The 20,431-nt window shown below is 36.3% G+C and overlaps 2 protein-coding genes across 4 annotated transcripts; both read left to right on the top strand.

Annotated features, from left to right (window-relative positions):
• Positions 1 to 405: 405 nt before the first annotated feature.
• On the top strand, positions 406 to 1,190 carry LOC140794014 (auxin-responsive protein SAUR71-like). The gene has a single exon (XM_073145821.1). It carries the CDS (start codon positions 484 to 486, stop codon positions 841 to 843), a length of 360 nt encoding a protein of 119 aa, XP_073001922.1. The 5' UTR covers positions 406 to 483; the 3' UTR covers positions 844 to 1,190.
• Positions 1,191 to 4,225: 3,035 nt separating this feature from the next.
• Positions 4,226 to 18,661, top strand: LOC140794090 (probable LRR receptor-like serine/threonine-protein kinase At1g56140). Of its 3 annotated transcripts, XM_073145951.1 has the most exons (24): positions 4,231 to 4,464; positions 5,460 to 5,646; positions 6,105 to 6,176; positions 11,528 to 11,599; positions 11,697 to 11,768; positions 12,374 to 12,445; positions 12,553 to 12,624; positions 12,710 to 12,781; positions 13,239 to 13,310; positions 13,410 to 13,481; positions 13,571 to 13,639; positions 13,782 to 13,853; positions 13,978 to 14,043; positions 14,298 to 14,363; positions 15,067 to 15,111; positions 15,202 to 15,266; positions 15,374 to 15,753; positions 16,285 to 16,486; positions 16,568 to 16,729; positions 16,809 to 16,927; positions 17,100 to 17,310; positions 17,494 to 17,725; positions 17,811 to 17,961; positions 18,071 to 18,661. In XM_073145951.1, exons 1-24 carry the CDS (start codon positions 4,353 to 4,355, stop codon positions 18,455 to 18,457), a joined length of 3,102 nt encoding a protein of 1,033 aa, XP_073002052.1. In that variant the 5' UTR covers positions 4,231 to 4,352; the 3' UTR covers positions 18,458 to 18,661. The 3 variants fall into 3 exon arrangements, with proteins under 3 accessions (XP_073002051.1, XP_073002050.1, XP_073002052.1); XM_073145950.1 differs by having other exon boundaries at positions 4,226 to 4,464; positions 16,285 to 16,729; XM_073145949.1 differs by having other exon boundaries at positions 4,227 to 4,464; positions 15,067 to 15,266.
• The last annotated feature ends 1,770 nt before the right edge of the window (positions 18,662 to 20,431 follow it).

Raw genomic sequence — 20,431 nt, 5'->3', positions numbered from 1 at the left:
TATTTCCCTTCATTTAACTTTTAAAATATCCTTAACTAAAGTACTAGTACTATTAGAAACTTCACAATAGTAATTGAACCCGGTTCTTAAATAAATAGCCGGTGGGCATCTTTAAAACGTATCGTCGGAATGTAGTAATCCCCAAAAGCGAAAAGAAAGGGTGAACGATATTTTTTTCTCTTCTCCGTGGGCCCGTGAACTTGGCAGGGACACGTGGCAATCACCTATGAGGGGAACAAGCTGTTTCCTTCTCGTCCAATAGATCTCTCCCTCCACACTAATACCCGCCGAGTACTCTCCTCGTCCTCTTCGTACCTCCTATTATTCCATTTTCAATAAATCCCAAATTTTTTACAATTTTTTAAATATTTCCCAACTAATATAAATACCCCCATAGAGCCAACATTTCGCCCTGCTCCTTTCACCTCTCTTTACACTCCTGTCGATCGATCTCAAGCCCTAACTCTCGCCGATCTCCGAGCGATGAAGCGCCTTCTCCGGCGGATCTCGAGGGTAGCGGACTCCTCGCAGTACCACCATCTCCGTCCCGGAAAGGCAGCGGCCGCGGAAGAGGGGTGGATCCCCCGCCGCCGGCGAACGCCGGAGGGGCACGTCCCGGTCTACGTCGGCGAAGAGATGGAGCGGTTCGCCGTCCGGGCCGATCTCCTCGGCCGGCCGGCGTTCGTCGAGCTCCTCCAGCGATCCGCTCAGGAGTACGGCTACGAGCAGCGCGGCGTCCTCCGGATCCCCTGCCCCGTCCCCCTCTTCCGCCGCGTCCTCCTCTCACTCTCCGACGACGCCGATATCGCCGTCGACGAGCTGTTCAGGTCGCCCTCCGACTAGATCCACGCCCCGATCGCATCCCAACCTTAGGGATTCTCTCGGATCTCGTCTTGCGCTCTCTCTACTCCCCCTCCTTTTCCAATTTTTCCCTATGTTTCCAGTTTTGCCCCTTGCTTTGTTGCTGTACATAGGTGGCAGGCTGGCAGCTGAGACGGAGTAGTAGAAGGGTGGTCTGGGAATTTTCCAATTTCTTTTCTTGTCTTTTATGATTTTTGTAATTGTTAAAAGGAGAAAAAAAGAATTAGTTATGATTCCAGATTTTTAGCTACCTGTGATGTAATCGTCAACTTGCTGATATTTGTAGTCCTGTAATTATTATACGTTTAATGGACTGAAAACTTAAGACATTTTAGCCTCCCTAAATTTGACCTAATTTATTAGTAATATTCTTTTGCAGAGAGAAATCTGGGAAAAAAAAGGACAACAATCCCCCTTTCAATCTTCTGAGTACTATCATTTAACATCAGCGGTTTTTAATTCCTCTTTAAATATTAATAGTTCATGAGCTGATAGGATATTTATTATCAGGCTACACAAAAGAGTCAAGTAGTAATGGTTTTTTTAGTTCGACAATAAATTATTTTAGAAAAGCTGACGGTGAGAAGCAGGGGAAGAGATTGAATATAATAATAAAAATAATTATTAGAATATATTTTATCCTAATTTAATTAATGGGTTGTGTAAAGATTACAAAGCCATTTAGATACATATAACTGCTACATAAGCTGAAATTTTTTTGACGGTACACTAACGAAAAAGTGACATTATAGTTTAAAAAGCTGAAATTTAGGGGGTCTTTATGAAAATTAGGTATAGAGGTGTTGATGTAATTAACCCTAATAATAAAACCAAAGAGTATCAACTATTTTCCATTAATTTCCCAAAAATTGAACATACTCTTTTCCTCTATTTTATAAATTTATGTAGTAAGATGTTCTAGAGCTCTTTACTTTAGTATATGGAATCCTAATCTCATGGAACTTTCAAAGAATACAACGAAGACTCAAATTTGGATGCCAACTAACATATTTTCTATGCCAATTGCCACCCATGGCTGTGCATGTGCTAAGTCTTTGCCTAAGAGCAAATGCCAACTGCCTCGTAACTGTGGCTTGTGGTGGTGATGATAGGCGAGGAAATTTAATACACACAACCTTAGTCAATCATTAGCTGGTATACATTAATAAATCACCTCTTCTAATCATTATCAAGTGATATAATACGTTTTGGATACCTTTCTCCCCTTCTTTTGTGGGCTTTATTAAAAAATTAATTCAATCCAGAGAAGACTAGAGGATAGAATCCCAAATAATGTGAAGAGAGGAATGCTTTATGCACCCATCCATCTTTACTTAGTTTAATCATGTTAAGATATGATCAGATTTCTCTTTCTTTATGCAAGCTGGAAAATTCACTTGAAATTGGAGTACTAGATATTAAGACAATTATACCTGAAATAATGGCAATCTGGAACTAAGTTTTGGGCCTAATTTGGAGCCCGGCCCAATTATTCACATCCTTAGCTAATATCCCCTTGGTAGATTAGCTAGAATAATTTTTGGGGGAGTGTTTAAATAACACTATATCTTAGTGATTTTATTTTAAATCCTACTTTTGAGCTATTTGTAATTTGATAAACTTTTTTTATCTCTATAATCCTAGATTATGGTTTATCTAACTCTATGAATGAAGTTATAAAAGTATTCTTGAGATTCTAAAATCTCGCTAAAGAAATTTGGTTTTTGTAACAATACTTTAAGTTAAAAAATGTAATTAGAGGTTAAAAGAGAAGATAAGAGTATTTCTTAAAAGATAAACTAGTCTCAGTAAAGAAATATTTTAATTTAGATACTGTAGTTTATAGATTGGTTAGTCTAAGTTAATTTAGGATGTTGAATTAATCATAAAACTACTAAAATATATAAGACGTCATTTGAAAATTATTTTCCATTTTCATATTCATTCATGGAATATCTACATAGATTTAAAGGAAAATAATGCGTAGATTTAAAGGACGTTTCCAAAGAAATTGTAGCAACTCATTTAGTCAAAAGGTGGATGTGATAGTAGTTGGTACAATCCTTATACTTTTATCTTAGTTGACCATTCTTAACATAATAGAAAATTTATTTTGTATTAACTTTATAGCATTTAATTAACATTTAATGTATCCTACAAAGCCTAACAACATCAAAATGAAAGATTAAAAAACAATTGAAGTCAATGAGCTACTGGAATAATTAACCTATCAGATGCAACATTTCAATACATGAGTGAAGGAATCCCTAGAATAATGGATAAATACAAACAATATTAAACTATTTTAGAAGGATTCTCTGACCACCATTTGAGATTGGATGAGTACGATGGAAGATAATATTATTCCACACAATAGACAAGTCAAATGGGCTTCTATATCTTCTATTGAACTTAATATTTCTTATTTGATATTATATTAACTCACTAATGAATTTATAATTAAGTTGTTAGATAAACGGTAAATTTTTTTTTTATATCTTTTATATTCCAACAAGACCCAAAATGTGGAAAAGAATAAGTTGTATTTTATTTTCTATTTAAACAACATATATATATCTACACAGATTTAACTCAGGGATCTCCTGTTCTAATACTATGAGATGATCATCATCTTCATCTTCAAAACACAGGCTTACTAACAAATTCATTAATTATTTTATATCCTAATAATCTTAATTTTCTAAAATTCTTCCCAAGTTGTGGCAAATGAAAGCCTGTTTAAAGCTTAGAGCTTTTTTAATTTATTATAGATGTATACAGAGGTCAACCCACACCCTACTTGTATTTTTCAAATCCTAACCATCCTAACTCCCTCGAACTGTCTGTTATACCCTTTCATTTAATATTAAAATTTCTATTAATAAATAATCTGTCTGTATTGAATCATCATTCTTAATTTTTTTTTTTTATCATTTATGAGCTCGAAGGCTAGATATGAGTTGAACAAAGGCTCCACTGAGCTTTTAGCTGTCTAGTATAGATTTCAAACTATATGCATTGCCGAACACCGAGACCTACTCTAAGCCATTGCGTTGCTAAGCTGTTCCTCCAAGTAATCGCACTGTCGAGCCATCAATCGAATCGAGCCAAGCTATCAAACTACTAACCACCAAATAATTTCTCCATAATTTTATTTTATCATCGTTCTTAAAATTAATAAAATTATTGGTTCTTAGATATATGTATATATATATATATATATATATAATTTAAGAAAAGAGGAGAAAAAACACAAAGGTAGTCGTTGAGGTGTGAATCCATGCCTTCCCATCTTTTTCCCTGACAACACCTTGATGCAACCAAAACACACAACCTCTTCCACATAAGAAGTCTCTTAAAATACATCAATATTCCAATCCGAAGACATGCCGATGTCAACTTCAACTCCAAATTAATAGCTTAAAAGCAGCCATCATCTCCCCCAACTCTGCCATAGAAGAGAGGAGGAAGGAGGAAGGAGAGAAGAGAGGATGATGGTGGTGTTAAGATTCCTACTGCAAGCTTTTGTGCTCTGCCTCATTCTATGCCTCTTCTCCTCTGTGGAGAGAGCTGCAGCTCAAGCTAAGACTGACCCATCTGAAGGTATGCATCTCTATCATCTTGCTCTTTTTCGCTCCTTCTTTGCCAACATATAGTACGGAAGCAACGATTTGGATGGAGTTTTTAAGAAGATTAGGATTGATAGCAAGTGATTTAGTCAAGTAGTTTGATAGGATTTTCATACTCGATCCTCTCTCTCTTTTTTTTTTGTAAGAACTCGATCCTTTCTTCTAGCTCTCTTTTTTTTCTTGATTTTTTATAGTAAATATTGTAGCTATTTTTTAATTTTATTTTTATCATTCATAAGTCCAAAGTTTAGATATGTTCCAAGCTAAAAACTATCAAATAAAATTTTCTATAATAATTATTTAAAATAATTTTTTCGATAATAATTATTTGCTGGTTGCTTTTTATTATATATATATATATATATATTTTTTTTTTTCCTCTTTATAATCTCCGTACACTCCCTTTTTTTGAGTTAAAATACACTCACATCTTTATCGTATGACTCCATCGGCCTGCTTAAAAATAAATAAAAAATGGCGACTGTTGCTGTAGTCAAATGAAATCTTGCTTTCATATTTACATCTATTTGACTTTTTAGTTATTTTATAAATATTTTTATATTCGTAGCATGTCCGAGGGAGTCACTTGGTGTAATAAATAATAAGACTATCTCGTTGTCATAATGACTCCCATAATTTTCTTTTAATACATGAGAACTCTGAGTTAAGTTAAGTGAGTTATTTTTTATAATTAAGAATGTCATTATATAACCTAATAATTTTCAAAAGGTCATTATGAAAAAGGATAATAATTCAGGGGTGAAAAGCTAATTATCACTTTATAACATAGCAATATTTGATAAGAAAGAGGACACTTTATTTGAAATCATAAGCAGAGGTGACAGGAAATTATTGGGCAAATTTGCTATCAGAGTGGATAAATCATAATGACTATTGTGTGTTGCACGTTAATTAGCATGATTATTTGGGATGATGCTAAGATGAGATCAAATGGTAATGCCACTGCAGTGGTGGCGCTGAACACAATACTGGGGAGGTGGGGGAAGAAGGCTCAGTCGACTTGGAACATCAGCGGTGAACCCTGCAGCGGCGCGGCCATCGACAACACTGAGATTGATAACAACCCGGTGTTCAACCCGGGAATCAAGTGCGATTGCAGTTTTGATAACCAAACTACTTGCCACATCGTCAAGTTGTATGATTCTTTCTCTTCTTTCTTTTCCTTTCCTAATCTATACTTATCTCTGATGTGATAAAAGATTAACAAGTAATTATAATCTTCTATTGCTGATGCTTTGTATGGCGTGGAAAACATGATTTTACATAAATAAAAAGAGCAAATTCGAACATCGGATTACCATTTACAGGATTAGGGGATGTTTTGGGGGAGATGTAGTAGTAGTTTCTTTTATGCAGACAGATGTGTTTTACCTGCGAGAATGGATGCCAATACATTACTAGTGGTTGAGTTAAACAGTGTTCTTTAAAAAAAAAAAATCTTTGCCTTAATCTGATGCAACTCTCTGAACTTCTCATGCCTGATTGGTTGAGTACTTGATCAACAAAAGTAGGGATAATGCTCAATTATTTTATTTTTAATAAGCAATTCATACTCTTTCTCATGGGTTACTCTCTTTATTTGTGTGCTAGCAGGAGAGTATATGCCTTGAATGTGGTGGGTCCAATTCCTCAGGAGCTTCAAAATTTCACTTATCTTAATAACCTGTAAGTTCTCTATCTCTATTGCCACATTCTAGGATCTTAGGAATTGGAAAAAGTTATATGTTAATACCAAACTTATTGAGAAACACAAACATATATAAAAAAAAAAAGCAGAATGAAAAAAAAAAAAGCAATGCAAATACACAAAAATTTTATGTGGAAAACCCCGTAAACGTACGGGTAAAAACCACATATCCTTTTTCCTAGGATGAAATCAATCATTAAAAGTGTTGCAAATACAAGAACCACTTAAATACTACCCATTGAATTTTATAATTCTATCAGAAGTTTTCTTGGCAGTTAGAACCTGCGATGAATTGCTTTAAGTGGTTCATCAACTCAATCTTGATGACTCTCGAAATTGGGCATCTTGTCTCGGTGATCCTTGAGACTCCTATTACAGTTCATCATATGATGACTTTACATCACAATCCAAAATCGAAATCATAACTGACCATGTACCTCAATATACTTGAGATACATGGATTTTCAAACAGGCTTGGATTACTATAGAAAGTCGCAGAGCGATCTATGTTAGAACTGTTATCTAAGTCACACTAATCATCGATTATACTTTTTAATAATACCTATGATCATTAAATTTTCTATTTGCACGAAGTACAACAATTGCACAAGTCATATATTTATTGGTATCAGGACAGATCCACTAAAAAATGAATTTTCCCAGATAAGGGCAATCCACCGTTAGACCTTCATTGCTCAATGAATTAAATTATCCACACCGAAAGCCAGAATGCGAGCATACCTTAAATTGATGGTGGGTTGCGTGCTAGCTATAGCTCAATTTATGAAATTTGTGGGGTTTGGGTCTTAAGTCCATACCGTTTATTGGGTCTTAGATTGTGGGCTAACTAAGTCCAACCCAAATCGAATTATTGGGTGGCAGTCCAACCCAACTCTTTGGGCTTAATTTATCCCATTTTAGCAATTTAGTTAGTCTTAAACTTTAGAAATCATGATATTGGTCAAATTAAAATTTGTTATTATTTATTTTTAAAGGTCAACAACAATGATCAGTGAAGCACAATTCTTTAATATTCTCTAATCACAAAGAACAATCCAGCAAGTCTTTTCTAGGGCTTCAAAATGTGTTCTCATTGATGAAACTCAAACTAGGGCTATTTGGCTTATATGTGTGTAGAGGGTGTAAAAGAGCTGAGCTTGAGTGAGCTGGGTCTAGCTCGGCTCGGCTCGATAGAATTTTTCCTAGCACAAGCTCAAGACGAGTTGGATAAGACTGGCTCGAGCTCAGCTAGGATCATCTCAAGCTCGAGCTCGGCTCGGTAGCTCATTTATCCTCAAGCTTCTCATAGTACAACCTCTCCTGAAAATTTATACTCTAACTCTAATATACGAGATAACGGCTTACCGCGAAAATGCAAAAATAAGGTAAGCACAAGATTTTTAAGTGGAGAACCCAGTAAAATCTACGAGTAAAAAATCACAGATCTTTTTTCCGGGGATCAAATCACCACTAAATAAACGTTGCAAATCCCACAATTTTATATGAATTTTTCTTGCAATCACTGAACAGGACATCCGATTTCGAGGGTCACTAAGATTGAGGTGATAAACCTCTTGAAGTAATTCATCATGGGTTTTAGCGTTCATCTCTCGTGGCGATGTATCCCTCGACACAGGCAAAGAAGAAGAAGAGTAAGGTTATCGCTCCTGTGGCATTGGTAGGGTCCTCGCCTAGAGTTATTGTAGTTCGATGCGCCGCCAATAAGACATGAATATTTTGGCGGCAATGGTAGCAAGGTCGGTTAGAACCTTAGGCCTTCCCTTGCTTTGCTCGAGATGAAGAAGAGGAGGGTTTTGGCGGTAGCAGAATGGTGGCGGAACAATTGAGGTGTAGTAAGTGAGAAGATTGGAATATGAGAAGTTGGAGAAGGAGAGTACGAAGTGGATAGAGTGGTCATGGCCTCGTGCACTCATGGTGGCTTGTCCATGTGTTGTCACTTCCATAGTAGTTATAATGAAGAATGGAAGAACAGGATTTTTTACAGGATTCTTATGTACTTAAGGCTAGGCTATAGTCATTAAGGCTTATATAATAATAATAATAATAATAATAATAATAATAAATAAATAATAATAAATAATAATAATTTTTACTGTTCAAAATGTTGTGGCACTGTTCCAACATTTGAGAACTAGCTTTGTACTGTTTGACACGTTTTAAGCATTCAAACACCCTCCCAATGGTGCAAGTTCTTACAAACCATGTGATAAATGTCACGACCCAAAATAGGAATCATGACCGGCCATGCATCTCAATATGCTTGAGATGCACGAAGCCTTATTAATACTCTCTACGTGTACGATGGCAAATTAAATAAATAAAATGAGAACGTGCTTTATTAAATTTTATAACTAATTGCAATAAAAATATAAAACAATGTTAATGTTTTTGAGTCTCTAAACTAAATAAATAAAATGTCTAATCTAAAGCATAAAATCAAAAGAGCGAAAAGGTAAATAGGTGAAACCTAAGTGGAAGTGGAGTCCGAATACATCTCGCTCAGTCGCCCCGCTGACTATTACCTGAAATAAATAAACAAAAACAAAAAAACAATAGAACCCATGAGCTAACAACTATAGCTCAGTGAGTGGAATCCACTCACTAACCAAATAAATTTTAAATTCATATTAATGCTGAATAAATTAAACTAAAAGCAACAATATCCGTCACAATATGCAATAGGCATGCTCTCTAAATAATAACAATGATAACAATAGAGAGAGATGTTACAACTTGTAACCTTGCACGTTTTCAACATATTAACATCTTTTGATATTTATACTGTCATATGTCTCAATAGGTCTAAACCCTATGGATCCACATCAACTAGAAGTCACCTCGAGATGACGCTCGAGACTTTTCTTCATAGCTGATTCAGTTAGGGTCATCAGAGGGTATCATCCTGTGATTAACACACTCTGTCTTTTCCTCTAACCGTTGAGAAAAGTTAGAGTCACCTAGGAATTTTTCTCATTCATCCTAGGACTGTTCCCTAGCCCCACCAGAGTTACCTAAGAAAGTCACTGCAGTGATCTAATTTAGGACTTTCCCCTGGACTTCCAAATAGACTTGAGTCACCACGGAAAATCGCAAACGATTTATACCGGGATTGTTCTCTAATTCGTATCAATACTAGTGTAATTTTTTTCTTTTCACAAATTTCAATATTTGCACGAAGTATAGTGATGCACTGAATATAATAATTAAATGCACACAGAAAATAAAACAATTAAATTTCCGCACGTACGGATGAAATAAAATAGATTTGCACATAGAATTTGCAACAATTTAATTTTTACACATAAGGGTGAAATAAATAATTTGCACACAGAAAATTTACATGGTCTGACACAAATACGAAATACAATGAAATAAACATGTGAGTGAACCCACTCACCTGAGTCTAGGCAAGACAACCAAAATCTTAAATCTCTAACTCACGTACTAAAAATCGCCACCTTAAACAATAAATAATAATCAACTTTTTAATTTGAATAATAACAATATTTTTTTAAAATTTAAAAACCAAAAAGAACTAAAATGGGTTTAAAATTACCCATTGGATTGGGCTGGGCTGCTGCTGGCCCGGCCCAATCCAAAAAGAAATCAACTAAATCGAATTGGGCCGAGGCCCAGCCGAATTAATTGAATTGGGCTCGGCTAACCCACAGCCCACCAAAATAATGGTTCGGGTCGGGTCCCTTGGATTCGGATTCAACCCGACCTGAATCCAAACACTTAATGGGAGAAAGCCAGACTCGGGTTGCCCGAGTCTGTCTTCTCCAAACCGAAGAGAGAGAGAGAGAGAAAAAGAGAGAGAGAGAGAGAGAGAGAGAGAGAGAGAGAAAGAGAAAGGAAAAAGAGAGAGAAAATGAGAAAAGGTGCCGGCGGTCACCGCTGACGATGAACCACCCGCCGCACCCTAACCTCCTCTACACACTCGCGACCCAGCATACCATGAGAGGTGGAGGAGGAACCGTAGATGGCGGTTGACGGCTCGACTCAATGGCCGGCGGTCGACGGCTCAACTCAATGGCCGGCGGCCCTGGAGTCGTCTCCTCCACACCTCAAGCTATGAAGACTTCAGGGGAGTGCGCCTACGACACGAGGTCAACGACGCAAGACTTTGGCATACGAGCAACAGCGACCCGAAGCCGCCGACCGGCGTGAGTCGCCGATGAAGCCGAAATCCCAAATTAGGTATTTTCGTTTTACTCTATTAAACTTTAATTAAATTTGAGGGGTGAGAGAAGGCTTATGAAGGAGTCACGAGGTGGTCTCCGATGGCTCCGACGACGCTCCAGTAGGCCGATTCCACGGCGTGACTCCGTCGGCGAGAAAAGAAAGAAAACAGTGGAGGAGAAGAAGGCTGGGAGGGGGGTGTTGAGGAGAGAGAGAGGATTATGGTTAATTTATAGATTAGAAGAGAATCAAACCTAATCCGATTCGGATTAGATGAAATCCACCCTTATCTGCGCTTCGTTGCGTACCGGAGAGGGAGAGGGGAGGGGCTGCACGTGCAGAGCACGTGCACCCTCCTCTCTCAACCCCAATTTTTTTTTTTCTTTCTTTCTAGTTCTAACAATAAACAGAAATTCAAGCCTTCTATAATCATGTGTCATGTGCATACAAAATATTCTAAATACATTCAAATAGGTTTTTTTATACACGAATTGCCAACACAAAAAATCTTACAAGAATCCTTGGTTCTGTTGAGTGAGGGTAATTTGTATCATGGTTTGTAGTTTCTTTTTCAGTTTTGATCCCCAAAGGAGGAAAATTTTGATCCAAGTGGATCGACTTCTGCATATTTCTGTCGGGAACCAAGGTCACAACCAGAAGTTTTATTGATTGCACCATGACCACTAAGTTCTGCCTCAGTTTTGGATAAGTTTCGGTTGAAACTGTTCCGTCTCATATGAAACTTCAAACTATGATTTTTCATGCAAACTAAGCAGAATTTCTCTTGTTTTTAGTTTAGATTCATATAGTATACTTCTAGGATAGAGACAGTAGTAGTAAATGCGTGTATTCTTGATTCCCAGAACTATAGAACTCAATGCCAGTAAGGCAGCAAACATCAGACTATAGTACTCCCACTAGGCCCCTAATATGTGGCAATTTACAGACTACTGAGTCTGTCATGCTCATAAAATTGTTGATAATTCGATTAATTGTCAGGAAATTTCTGCCTTTTTCTATTAAATATTCAGATATGAACATTGATCACAAAATCTCTTTTTTCTGGTAGCTAGCACCGATGTGCATGCAATTCTGATACTAACATGGTGGTGTTATGTATTTGCAGGGATTTAAGGCAAAATTACTTGTTTGGTCCCTTACCAGCATTTATCGGAAACTTCCGTGCCATGCTATATTTGTATGATTTGTTTGGAGGAGACTGTAGATGGTAGCAACATAGTTATGAATCATGTCTTTGGTGTTGTCTTACCCTTTCCTCTTCTTTCCGTTACTAGGACTGTTGGGATTAATTCATTATCAGGTCCCATACCAAAGGAGCTTGGAAAGCTTCAGAATCTCATCTCATTGTAAGTCAGCTCTTGTTGCTTTCCCAAGCAACTGCTTAATTTCCAGAGATAGGACTGCTTGTCATGATGCATGCTCGTTTTTCTTTTGTACATCAAGTAAAATGGTGACATCTGTTTGTCATTATAGTATTATACAGTGTATACTGAGAAAATGGTTCCCACAATCCTTCCAGAGAAGCATTTCCATTTTGATATAGTTTGTGGTGTCCAATATAATGTTCATATGTTATTTTCCCTTTTGAGATAATAAATTACTCAAGTCAAGAATACTCAAGTTCGGATTGTTTGTCATGGTAAAATGAAGTTAAGGATACCTCTGGAAACCAACCATATAAACTATAAATTTGTCACGCTCTTAAGATTGTCTAGATTTTATTTGATTGAAAAGCATGGAACTTGTAGGCTGAAATAGGGTTTGCTTTTCAAAGATTTGGCTCATTGTGCAATCAGCTAGTTGCTTCTAATGTAAATCATTCTTGGATCCATTAAAAGCAAACTCCATTTCTCTTTAGAATCTATGCATAAACATACAGTATTGTTGATCCATTACATATTTCCATCTTTCTGGACAACTATTTGAAAGATTTTCTCTAATATTTTCTCAGGGGGCTGGGTACTAACAATTTCAGTGGATCAATCCCTCCAGAGTTCGGAAATTTGACAAGCCTAGAGCAATTGTGAAGTATCATTTCCTATTATAGCATTACATCTCGAGCATTGATGAACTACATTATTCTTCTCTCTTTATGTTTAGGCCAGTTATAATGGACAAATCTTTGTGCAGGTACCTTAGTAGTTCTGGTCTTAGGGGTGACCTACCATCAACACTATCTCGTCTTAAAAGGATGAGGATACTGTAACATTCATAAAAGCATATAATATTTACTAACATATGAGGAGATAAATATTAAGCATGTTGTGGGCTGTCATTGTGGTTGCAGGTGGGCACTAGACAACGATTTTACTGGAAAAATACCCGATTTTATTGGGAGCTGGACAAACATGACTGATTTGTAAGTTCATTTACTAAAGATTGCATTTGCATATTCAGTAATAGGTAATAACTATTTTAACTACATGATACTGAATTGCATGGAACCTCTTCTTCATATTTTTGTCATGGTAAATCCTTATGAACTCACCTTTTGTTATATGAATCCATCCATCTCTGAGCAAATTGCTTGTGTAAAGGTTCAGTTCTATGCACTTATTTAGAGTTTTCTTCAGATAATAGTTACTAATTCATCGACAGTATTAGGTTCTAGTCAATAATCATATAGTCATTGCATGTCATCCAGGGACAGCATAGAATATTCTAATTGAACTAACAGGGTATCTTTTCATATTATTGCATTATTCTCTGCCCTTAAATTTCAACCAATTTAGTTTCTCTAATTTTCATATTCAACTAATAATTTCTGAACCATATGTTCTTTCACTGAAGTACTGATTATTCAGTTGCTTCTGCAGGAGATTCCAGGGCAATTCTTTCCAAGGCCCCATTCCATCGAGTCTTTCTAATCTTGTTAAACTGACTAGCTTGTAAGTCTCTGATATCTTGATATACATCTTTTAGAATGTAGTAGAGGTTCCAATTATCTTAGATAGTATCATTAACATATTTAATTATTTGTTATGCAGGCGGATAGGTGATATAATAAATGGAAGCTCTTCTTTGGCCTTCATAAGTAATTTGACTTCTTTGAGCACTCTGTACGGTCCAATACTCCATATTGTAATTTATATTTGATGCACTTCTATATGCATTTAATAAGACCCGAATATTCATTTTCATGTTACAGGATCTTAAGGAATAGCAAGATATCTGATACCATTCCAAACTTTGCCACATTTACAAGTTTGCAAAAATTGTGAGATTTCTCTAATGTGTATGACTTTTGTTGATGATGTTGATGCCTAATAGCAATCTTATCTATGGATTTACTGAAATAATATGCTACTTTTTTGTTCTTTATGTAGCATTACAATGTTTAAATATTTTTGACTGTCCAGGGATTTGAGTTTTAACAATATAACAGGCCAACTTCCACAGCCTCTCTTCAATTTGAGTTCACTCGTGTACTTGTAAGGAAACAATGATCTGTCTCCCTGCAGAAAATTAAGCTTATCTTATTTCAATTTGTTCAATTAATTTTCTCAAGGAATTAAGCTTTTTTTTTTTAAATTCCTTTGATATTTATTTGAGCAGATTTCTTGGGAACAATAGCCTATCTGGTAGCTTGCCAGTTCAGAAAAGCACATCACTTGTCAATATGTATGGCTTTCTATTTCACTTTACTTGAGATAGCCTCAAAATTTTACTGTTTCTAAATTGGTATACATGTTCTTATCCTCGATCAAATATTTCCGACTTTTATCTAAGAATGTTGTTCACTGGTGTTTATCAAATATCAAGCTTTCCATTATTAAAAATTCATCTATGTTTTTGTTCTTTACAAATGAATGTTCAACATCTGTTCTTCCTTTTTCTTTTTGCATATTAACTCAAAATAATTTGTCTCCTTGTAGAGATTTGTCATACAATCAACTTTCAGGGAGCTTTCCTTCTTGGGCTAGCCAAAATAATTTGCAGCTGTAAGTTGTAGGACTGAAATCTTCTCATTCATATTTCTTAAGTTACTGTATAATGTCAAGCTGTCTCCAATGTTTAGATTCTTTACTTATATGATGGAGAAGAACGAAACCAAAACTTTCTACAATTCATTAGAAGGTTAAACTAAGCTTATGAACATCTCCCGACTCTTCTTCTGCTGCAACATGATGCCAACATTTCTGTATTTTTCATGCCCTTACTGGAAAAAATGGAGGTTTTCTCTGCTATTCTTCAAAATATGAAAGGGAAGCAATTTAATTAGGTTAACCTTTTTAAGAAATTAAAAGAAGAAGTGTGCTTAGTTCACCATTCTTTTTGTCTTTCTATCTCACAAATGCCTTAAACTTCCAAGACTTGAGCAGTTAGATAGTAATGGTTTTTATATTTTATACTCTAACGCTCCTCCTCATGTCTAAGTTTGTGACATTTTGGTAGGCCCAAGAAATAGATTTGGGGGTGGAGATCTTATATTTTTAAACAATAGAGGAGCCCAATAGATCCAAACTTAGAAATTATGCTCTAATACTATGTTAAAATACTAACTGTTCTAAAAGCTCAAGCTATTAATTAATAGTGGTTTCAATATTTTATACTCTAACATGTGAAATTGCACTGATTAGATCTGTTATAATTTTTTTTGAAATGCCATTTCTCCATAAACTCGATCTGGTGCATTCTTCTCAGGAACTTGGTGGCAAACAACTTCGTGATAGATAGCTCCAACAGTAGGTATTTACTACTTTTTAACTCTCTATGTAAAATTTCAAGTATTCTTCTTCTCCTCAGCATTCTCTTTAATTTTGCGGTGTTGTCGGACAGTGGTTTGCCCTCTGGATTGAATTGTCTTCAGCGAGATACACCATGCAATCGTGGTTCTCCTATCTGTGAGCCCCTTCCTTTAAAATTTTCATCAGCTATTTTAGTTAATAATGGTTTAAGTGCAGAGGTAAACTTTTAAGTACTCATCTGCAGAGTACTTGTTAATTTGCAGATTATTCCTTTGGGATAAAATGTGGTGGTAATAGAGCAATAACAGCATCTGATGGAATTGTATATGAAGTAGACAATGCCACTCTCACGTCTGCATCATATTATGTAACTGACCCAACAAAGTGGGGTGTAAGCAGTGTTGGAAGCTTTGCGGACTCCCCGGTTAACAATTATATTATTAACAGTTCATCCCAGTTCCAGAACACTTTGGATTCGGAATTGTTTCAGACTGCAAGACTCTCACCTTCATCCCTTAGATACTATGGTCTTGGGCTTCAGAATGGAAATTACACTGTCAAACTCCAATTTGCTGAGACAGCATTCCCCGACTCCCGAACTTGGAAAAGTGTGGGAAGGAAGGTTTTTGACATCTACATTCAGGTTGTTATTTGCTTAGTTAGATACTGCACGTACAAGTTTGACAATTATGTATTGAAAAGCTAAAGGTACATCAATAAGGAAAAGGGAAGAAAGGCTATACAAATCAAATTGCTAAGCTTGAGACTGAAAGCATCAGAAGTATATAGCAAACAAATGAATAAATAACTCGTCTTTATGCTTGCCGTACATTTTGACCAATTATTTAGTCTTATTATGCATATCATAATTTGGTTCTCCACATGTTAGGCTTGTAACATTTAAACTTATTTCTTTCGGAACTTGATCTGTGATGTCTATAGCCCATTAGTAAAATCAAGATGAAGATGCCTTGTACTGTCACTAACCAACTGGGAAGTTCAAGTAGGTTAGCACTCGTTGATTTCAAATCTCCTCTAAGATCATTCCAAGAATTTCACATATTAGTTAGTGAAAATCTGCTTTAGGATATAAAATTAGCAACCATATCTGTTCAGATTTTGGAATTATTTCAGATTGTCATGACTCTAAATATTTATTGTTCATTTGCATTAGGGTGATCTCAAAGTGAAAGACTTTGATATAAGAAAGGAGGCTGGTGGAAAATCTTTTACAGCTGTTGTGAAGAATTTCACAGCTCCGGTAACCAATAACTTCCTCGAAGTTCATTTCTTTTGGGCGGGAAAGGGAACTTGTTGTGTCCCTACTCAAGGCTACTATGGTCCATCCGTTTCAGCTATCAGTGTATCTCCATTTGGTACTAGCTTATGCAAACTTATGCACATAATTCTGAGAAACAATGTGATACATCTTACTAATTATTGTTATAATTATTCAGACTTCACTCCTACAGTCCCTAATAAAGAACCAAGTACTAGCTCAACAAAGAGCAAAGCAGGTCTAGTTGCGGGAGTTGTAGCTGGTGTTGTAGTTTTAGGATTGCTGACAGTGCTAGGAATATTTATATGGAGACAAAAAAGGCAAGAAAATGATGACAAAGGTAATACATATTTCTGAATAATCATCAGTAGTTACATTATGGAGGACTAGACTAAATGAAGCTTGACTATTCTGGACAGAACTATTGGAATTAGTTGGAAGGCCTGATGTCTTCAGTTATGCTGAACTTAGGGCTGCAACAGTGGGCTTCGTTCAATCAAATATTCTTGGAAAAGGAGGCTTCGGGACAGTGTTCAAGGTCTGCTATTTTCCCCTTGCTTTGTGTGAAAGAACTCCATTTCCCCTTGTCTATCTTATTGTGATCTTATGTTATTAATCATACAATTTGGGATCTCACAGATAGAAGTAGATCTTATGACCCTCAAAGAGATACATGCAAACATTTACCTGGACTAATTATGTTTTCGTAGGGTAAACTGTCTGATGGAAGAACTGTAGCTGTAAAGCAACTATCAGTTACATCATCCCAAGGAAAGAGTCAATTTGTGGCAGAGATTGCAGCTATATCTGCGGTGCAGCATCGGAACCTAGTGAAGTTGTATGGTTGCTGCATCGAGGGAAACAAGCGCCTCTTGGTTTATGAGTACCTTGAAAACAAAAGCCTTGATCAAGCAATCTTTGGTATCTTATACAAAAATCACTCACTGTTTTCATTTTCCAGCAAAATAGTAGCTAGGCAAGCAGTGCTCACAGTAATCTCACCAACAGTTAGAGAAATAGAATTCATTGGAGAACTGAACTGCACTGCCTATCTGTGTCATTGAGTAACGAAGTTCAATACTTTCTCAACTCTGTGGATCACAGGGAAGAACAACTTGCGCATTGATTGGCCAACACGCTTCGAGATATGCTTGGGAGTTGCAAGGGGTTTAGCTTATCTCCACGAGGACTCCAGTGTGCGGATTGTACATAGAGACGTCAAGGCGAGTAATATCCTACTTGATGCTGATCTTAACCCAAAAATCTCTGACTTTGGGCTAGCTAAGCTTTATGATGACAAGAAGACTCACATTAGCACTAGGGTTGCTGGTACAATGTAAGAAGGCATCATCAAGCTGTTATTTAAGATCTCTTAATACAACCATGTCTAGTTTTCATAAGCTGATATTTGTTTTTCTCAGTGGTTATCTCGCACCGGAGTATGCAATGAGAGGACATCTCACTGAGAAGGCGGACGTGTTCAGTTATGGGGTTGTGGCCTTGGAAATCTTATGTGGAAGGCCAAATTCTGATTCAGACCTCAATCAGGATAAGATGTATCTTCTTGAATGGGTAAGCTAGTTCTTCATTTAATTAACTTGACAATATGATTCACACCATACATTATAAAGGTGGTGCAAGAGCTCTCTAGTACCATAACTTTTCTGCTCTCTTGTTGCAGGCCTGGCAATTATACGAGAGCAAATGTGCACTCCAAATGGTGGACGCGAAGCTACCATCATATGAAAAGGAGGAAGCCACCCGTGTCATCGGTGTAGCGCTTCTATGCACGCAGGCATCACCACTGCAACGACCATCAATGTCAAGGGTGGTGGCAATGCTGACAGGAGATATCGAGGTTAGTGAGGTTACGACGAGGCCTAGTTACTTAACAGAATGGCAGTTCAAGGAGATCACTAGCAGCTTCGCATCTGACTTATCTGGAACCTCAACACAACAATCTGGAAATAACCAAGTGCTATCAAGCTCAAGCACAGAAGCTACAATGACCAGAACGCCATCACCTTCTTGGCCACTGATGAAAACAGTCATTACTGAGGAAAGGTGACTGTCCAAGTTAAAAGTGATCTCATATTATCAGCAAACACAATAAAAAGATTTGATTGCAGAAATTTTTTTACTTGAACAATATTTGAGACTAAAGCTTATTCATAAGGCTAGTTCCAAAGCATGTAAAATATCAATTAAATATGTATGATTGCAATCTTTGTTGAAATGAATAACTTCTGTATGGATTTCTTTTGCCTGCTTATTTTGGTGTTTGCCCATGGTAGAATCTCTCCTTCCTGACTGCTTCTATGTAATATGTGAAAAGACAAGTAGAATTTTTCGATTAGGCTAATTTACTGAATTAGATCAAGATATTTTGAGAACAATGGTGGAGTTGGAGTGATTTAAAAACGATGCAGTGGTTCCCAACAAATGCTTGATTCACAATGTTTCAATATGATTCCCTGATAATTAAGGAATTTATCCGGGCATAAGCCTCTGAAAAGGGAGGGGTTTAGCAGGAATAAAAGGGTCAGATAAAGATAAAAGGATCCATCGAGATTATAATAAAATACACATAATTTATAGAGGAGAATGATGCGCACAAGAGCTTATTTTTATTATTTTAAAAATTAAAATTTTTTTTTATTGCAAATGGCCCCCCTAAGGAGTGACTCTTGCTATAGTCAAATGAAATCGGTGACTCTTTCTATTGTCAAATAAAATTGGTGAATTTGCACTAAAGACAATTTATTTTCAATCTTGGACGACATACTCACTTCATGTGTTTCCAATCTTGTAGCAATAAAAAAAATAAAGTTCTTGCTACATCGTAAGGGGGATTTGATGTCGGTGTGGAACATTTCTCCGGGTCATTTTTTTTTTGTTTCTCCAAATGTCTCTATGTCTCTGTTTTTCCTCTGTTGTTTGGTAGATTTTTTCCCACTTAACTCAATTACCACTATGATTAAGAAGCCTAAGCACTGCCAAATGGATCACTCTTCAAATGCCAAAGTATTCATACTCCTCAAGTCGGACAGGAAACCAACAATTGATCATTAAAAACATTAGAAATCACGGAAATCCCGCCTAGTTTATGCAATTTCTTTAAAGTGCATAACAGAGTCTTGGTGCATGCGAGAATGAAGACCATAAAATTAATTAATTTCTCAAAAGAGTCTTAGTTTGAAACGCATGATCAATATAGCATAAGACCTAACTACTGTGCTAGATTGACTAGATATAACTAAAATCGTTACGGAAGTGTTGGTCGTTGAAGCCATCGAGGTCGAAAAAGTGGCCATCTCTACGTTATTGACTTTTTCTTTTTGGTAAAAAAAAAGGTATTATATGACCTCAAAAATCTTGACTATATTCATTGTGTGTGTATATATATATATATATATATATATAAATAAAGAAAGTTGGCAGACTAATCATATCATTCAATTCAAGCAACCAATTACAAGGTGATACAAAAAAAGAGAGAGAAAAAATGAATAAATGCTTTAAGAACAAGTCTCACACTTGGCTGTATTATAGATTAAATAGCAGATGTGGCAGAGTAAGAGCCTCATAAAGGGGAGGAATAGAAAGCTGAAAACAAAATTACGTATGCTAGTCTCAACTGCATTGATTTAGTTGAGACATCATAGTTTGTTTTTTTCTTTCTCTCTAATAATAATAATAGAAGGTAAATAAATAGAAAAAACGGTGGCATAATTGGTGTGTTTGGGCCCTTTAATCCTTTATCCATGTCTGAAGGTCTAGTCCAAATGACTAGGCTTCCATTTTTTATAGATGAGAGAGAAGTTGTCCTCCTCTACCTACTTCTTTTCAAATGTTTAGGTAGATGATCGTTGTTAGTCTTGATGGATGTCTCTGGACTGCCTCACTTGGTCACTTGGTGGGGGTAGTTGACTCAGTGCGTGGGACTGCCATATTCTTTTCTTTGAATAAAATAATGCTTTCTTTTATTTTATATTTAGTGAAATAAAAGGCTCTGGATGTGCCACCAAGTCCTAAAGATTAA

The sequence above is a fragment of the Typha latifolia genome, chromosome 8, assembly GCF_019914945.1.
Source record: "Typha latifolia isolate L0001 chromosome 8, TyphaL0001v2, whole genome shotgun sequence".
Classification (NCBI taxonomy): domain Eukaryota; kingdom Viridiplantae; phylum Streptophyta; class Magnoliopsida; order Poales; family Typhaceae; genus Typha; species Typha latifolia.
The sequence above is the reverse complement of the archived record's forward strand: the minus strand, read 5'-3'. Positions and strand labels throughout refer to the sequence as shown.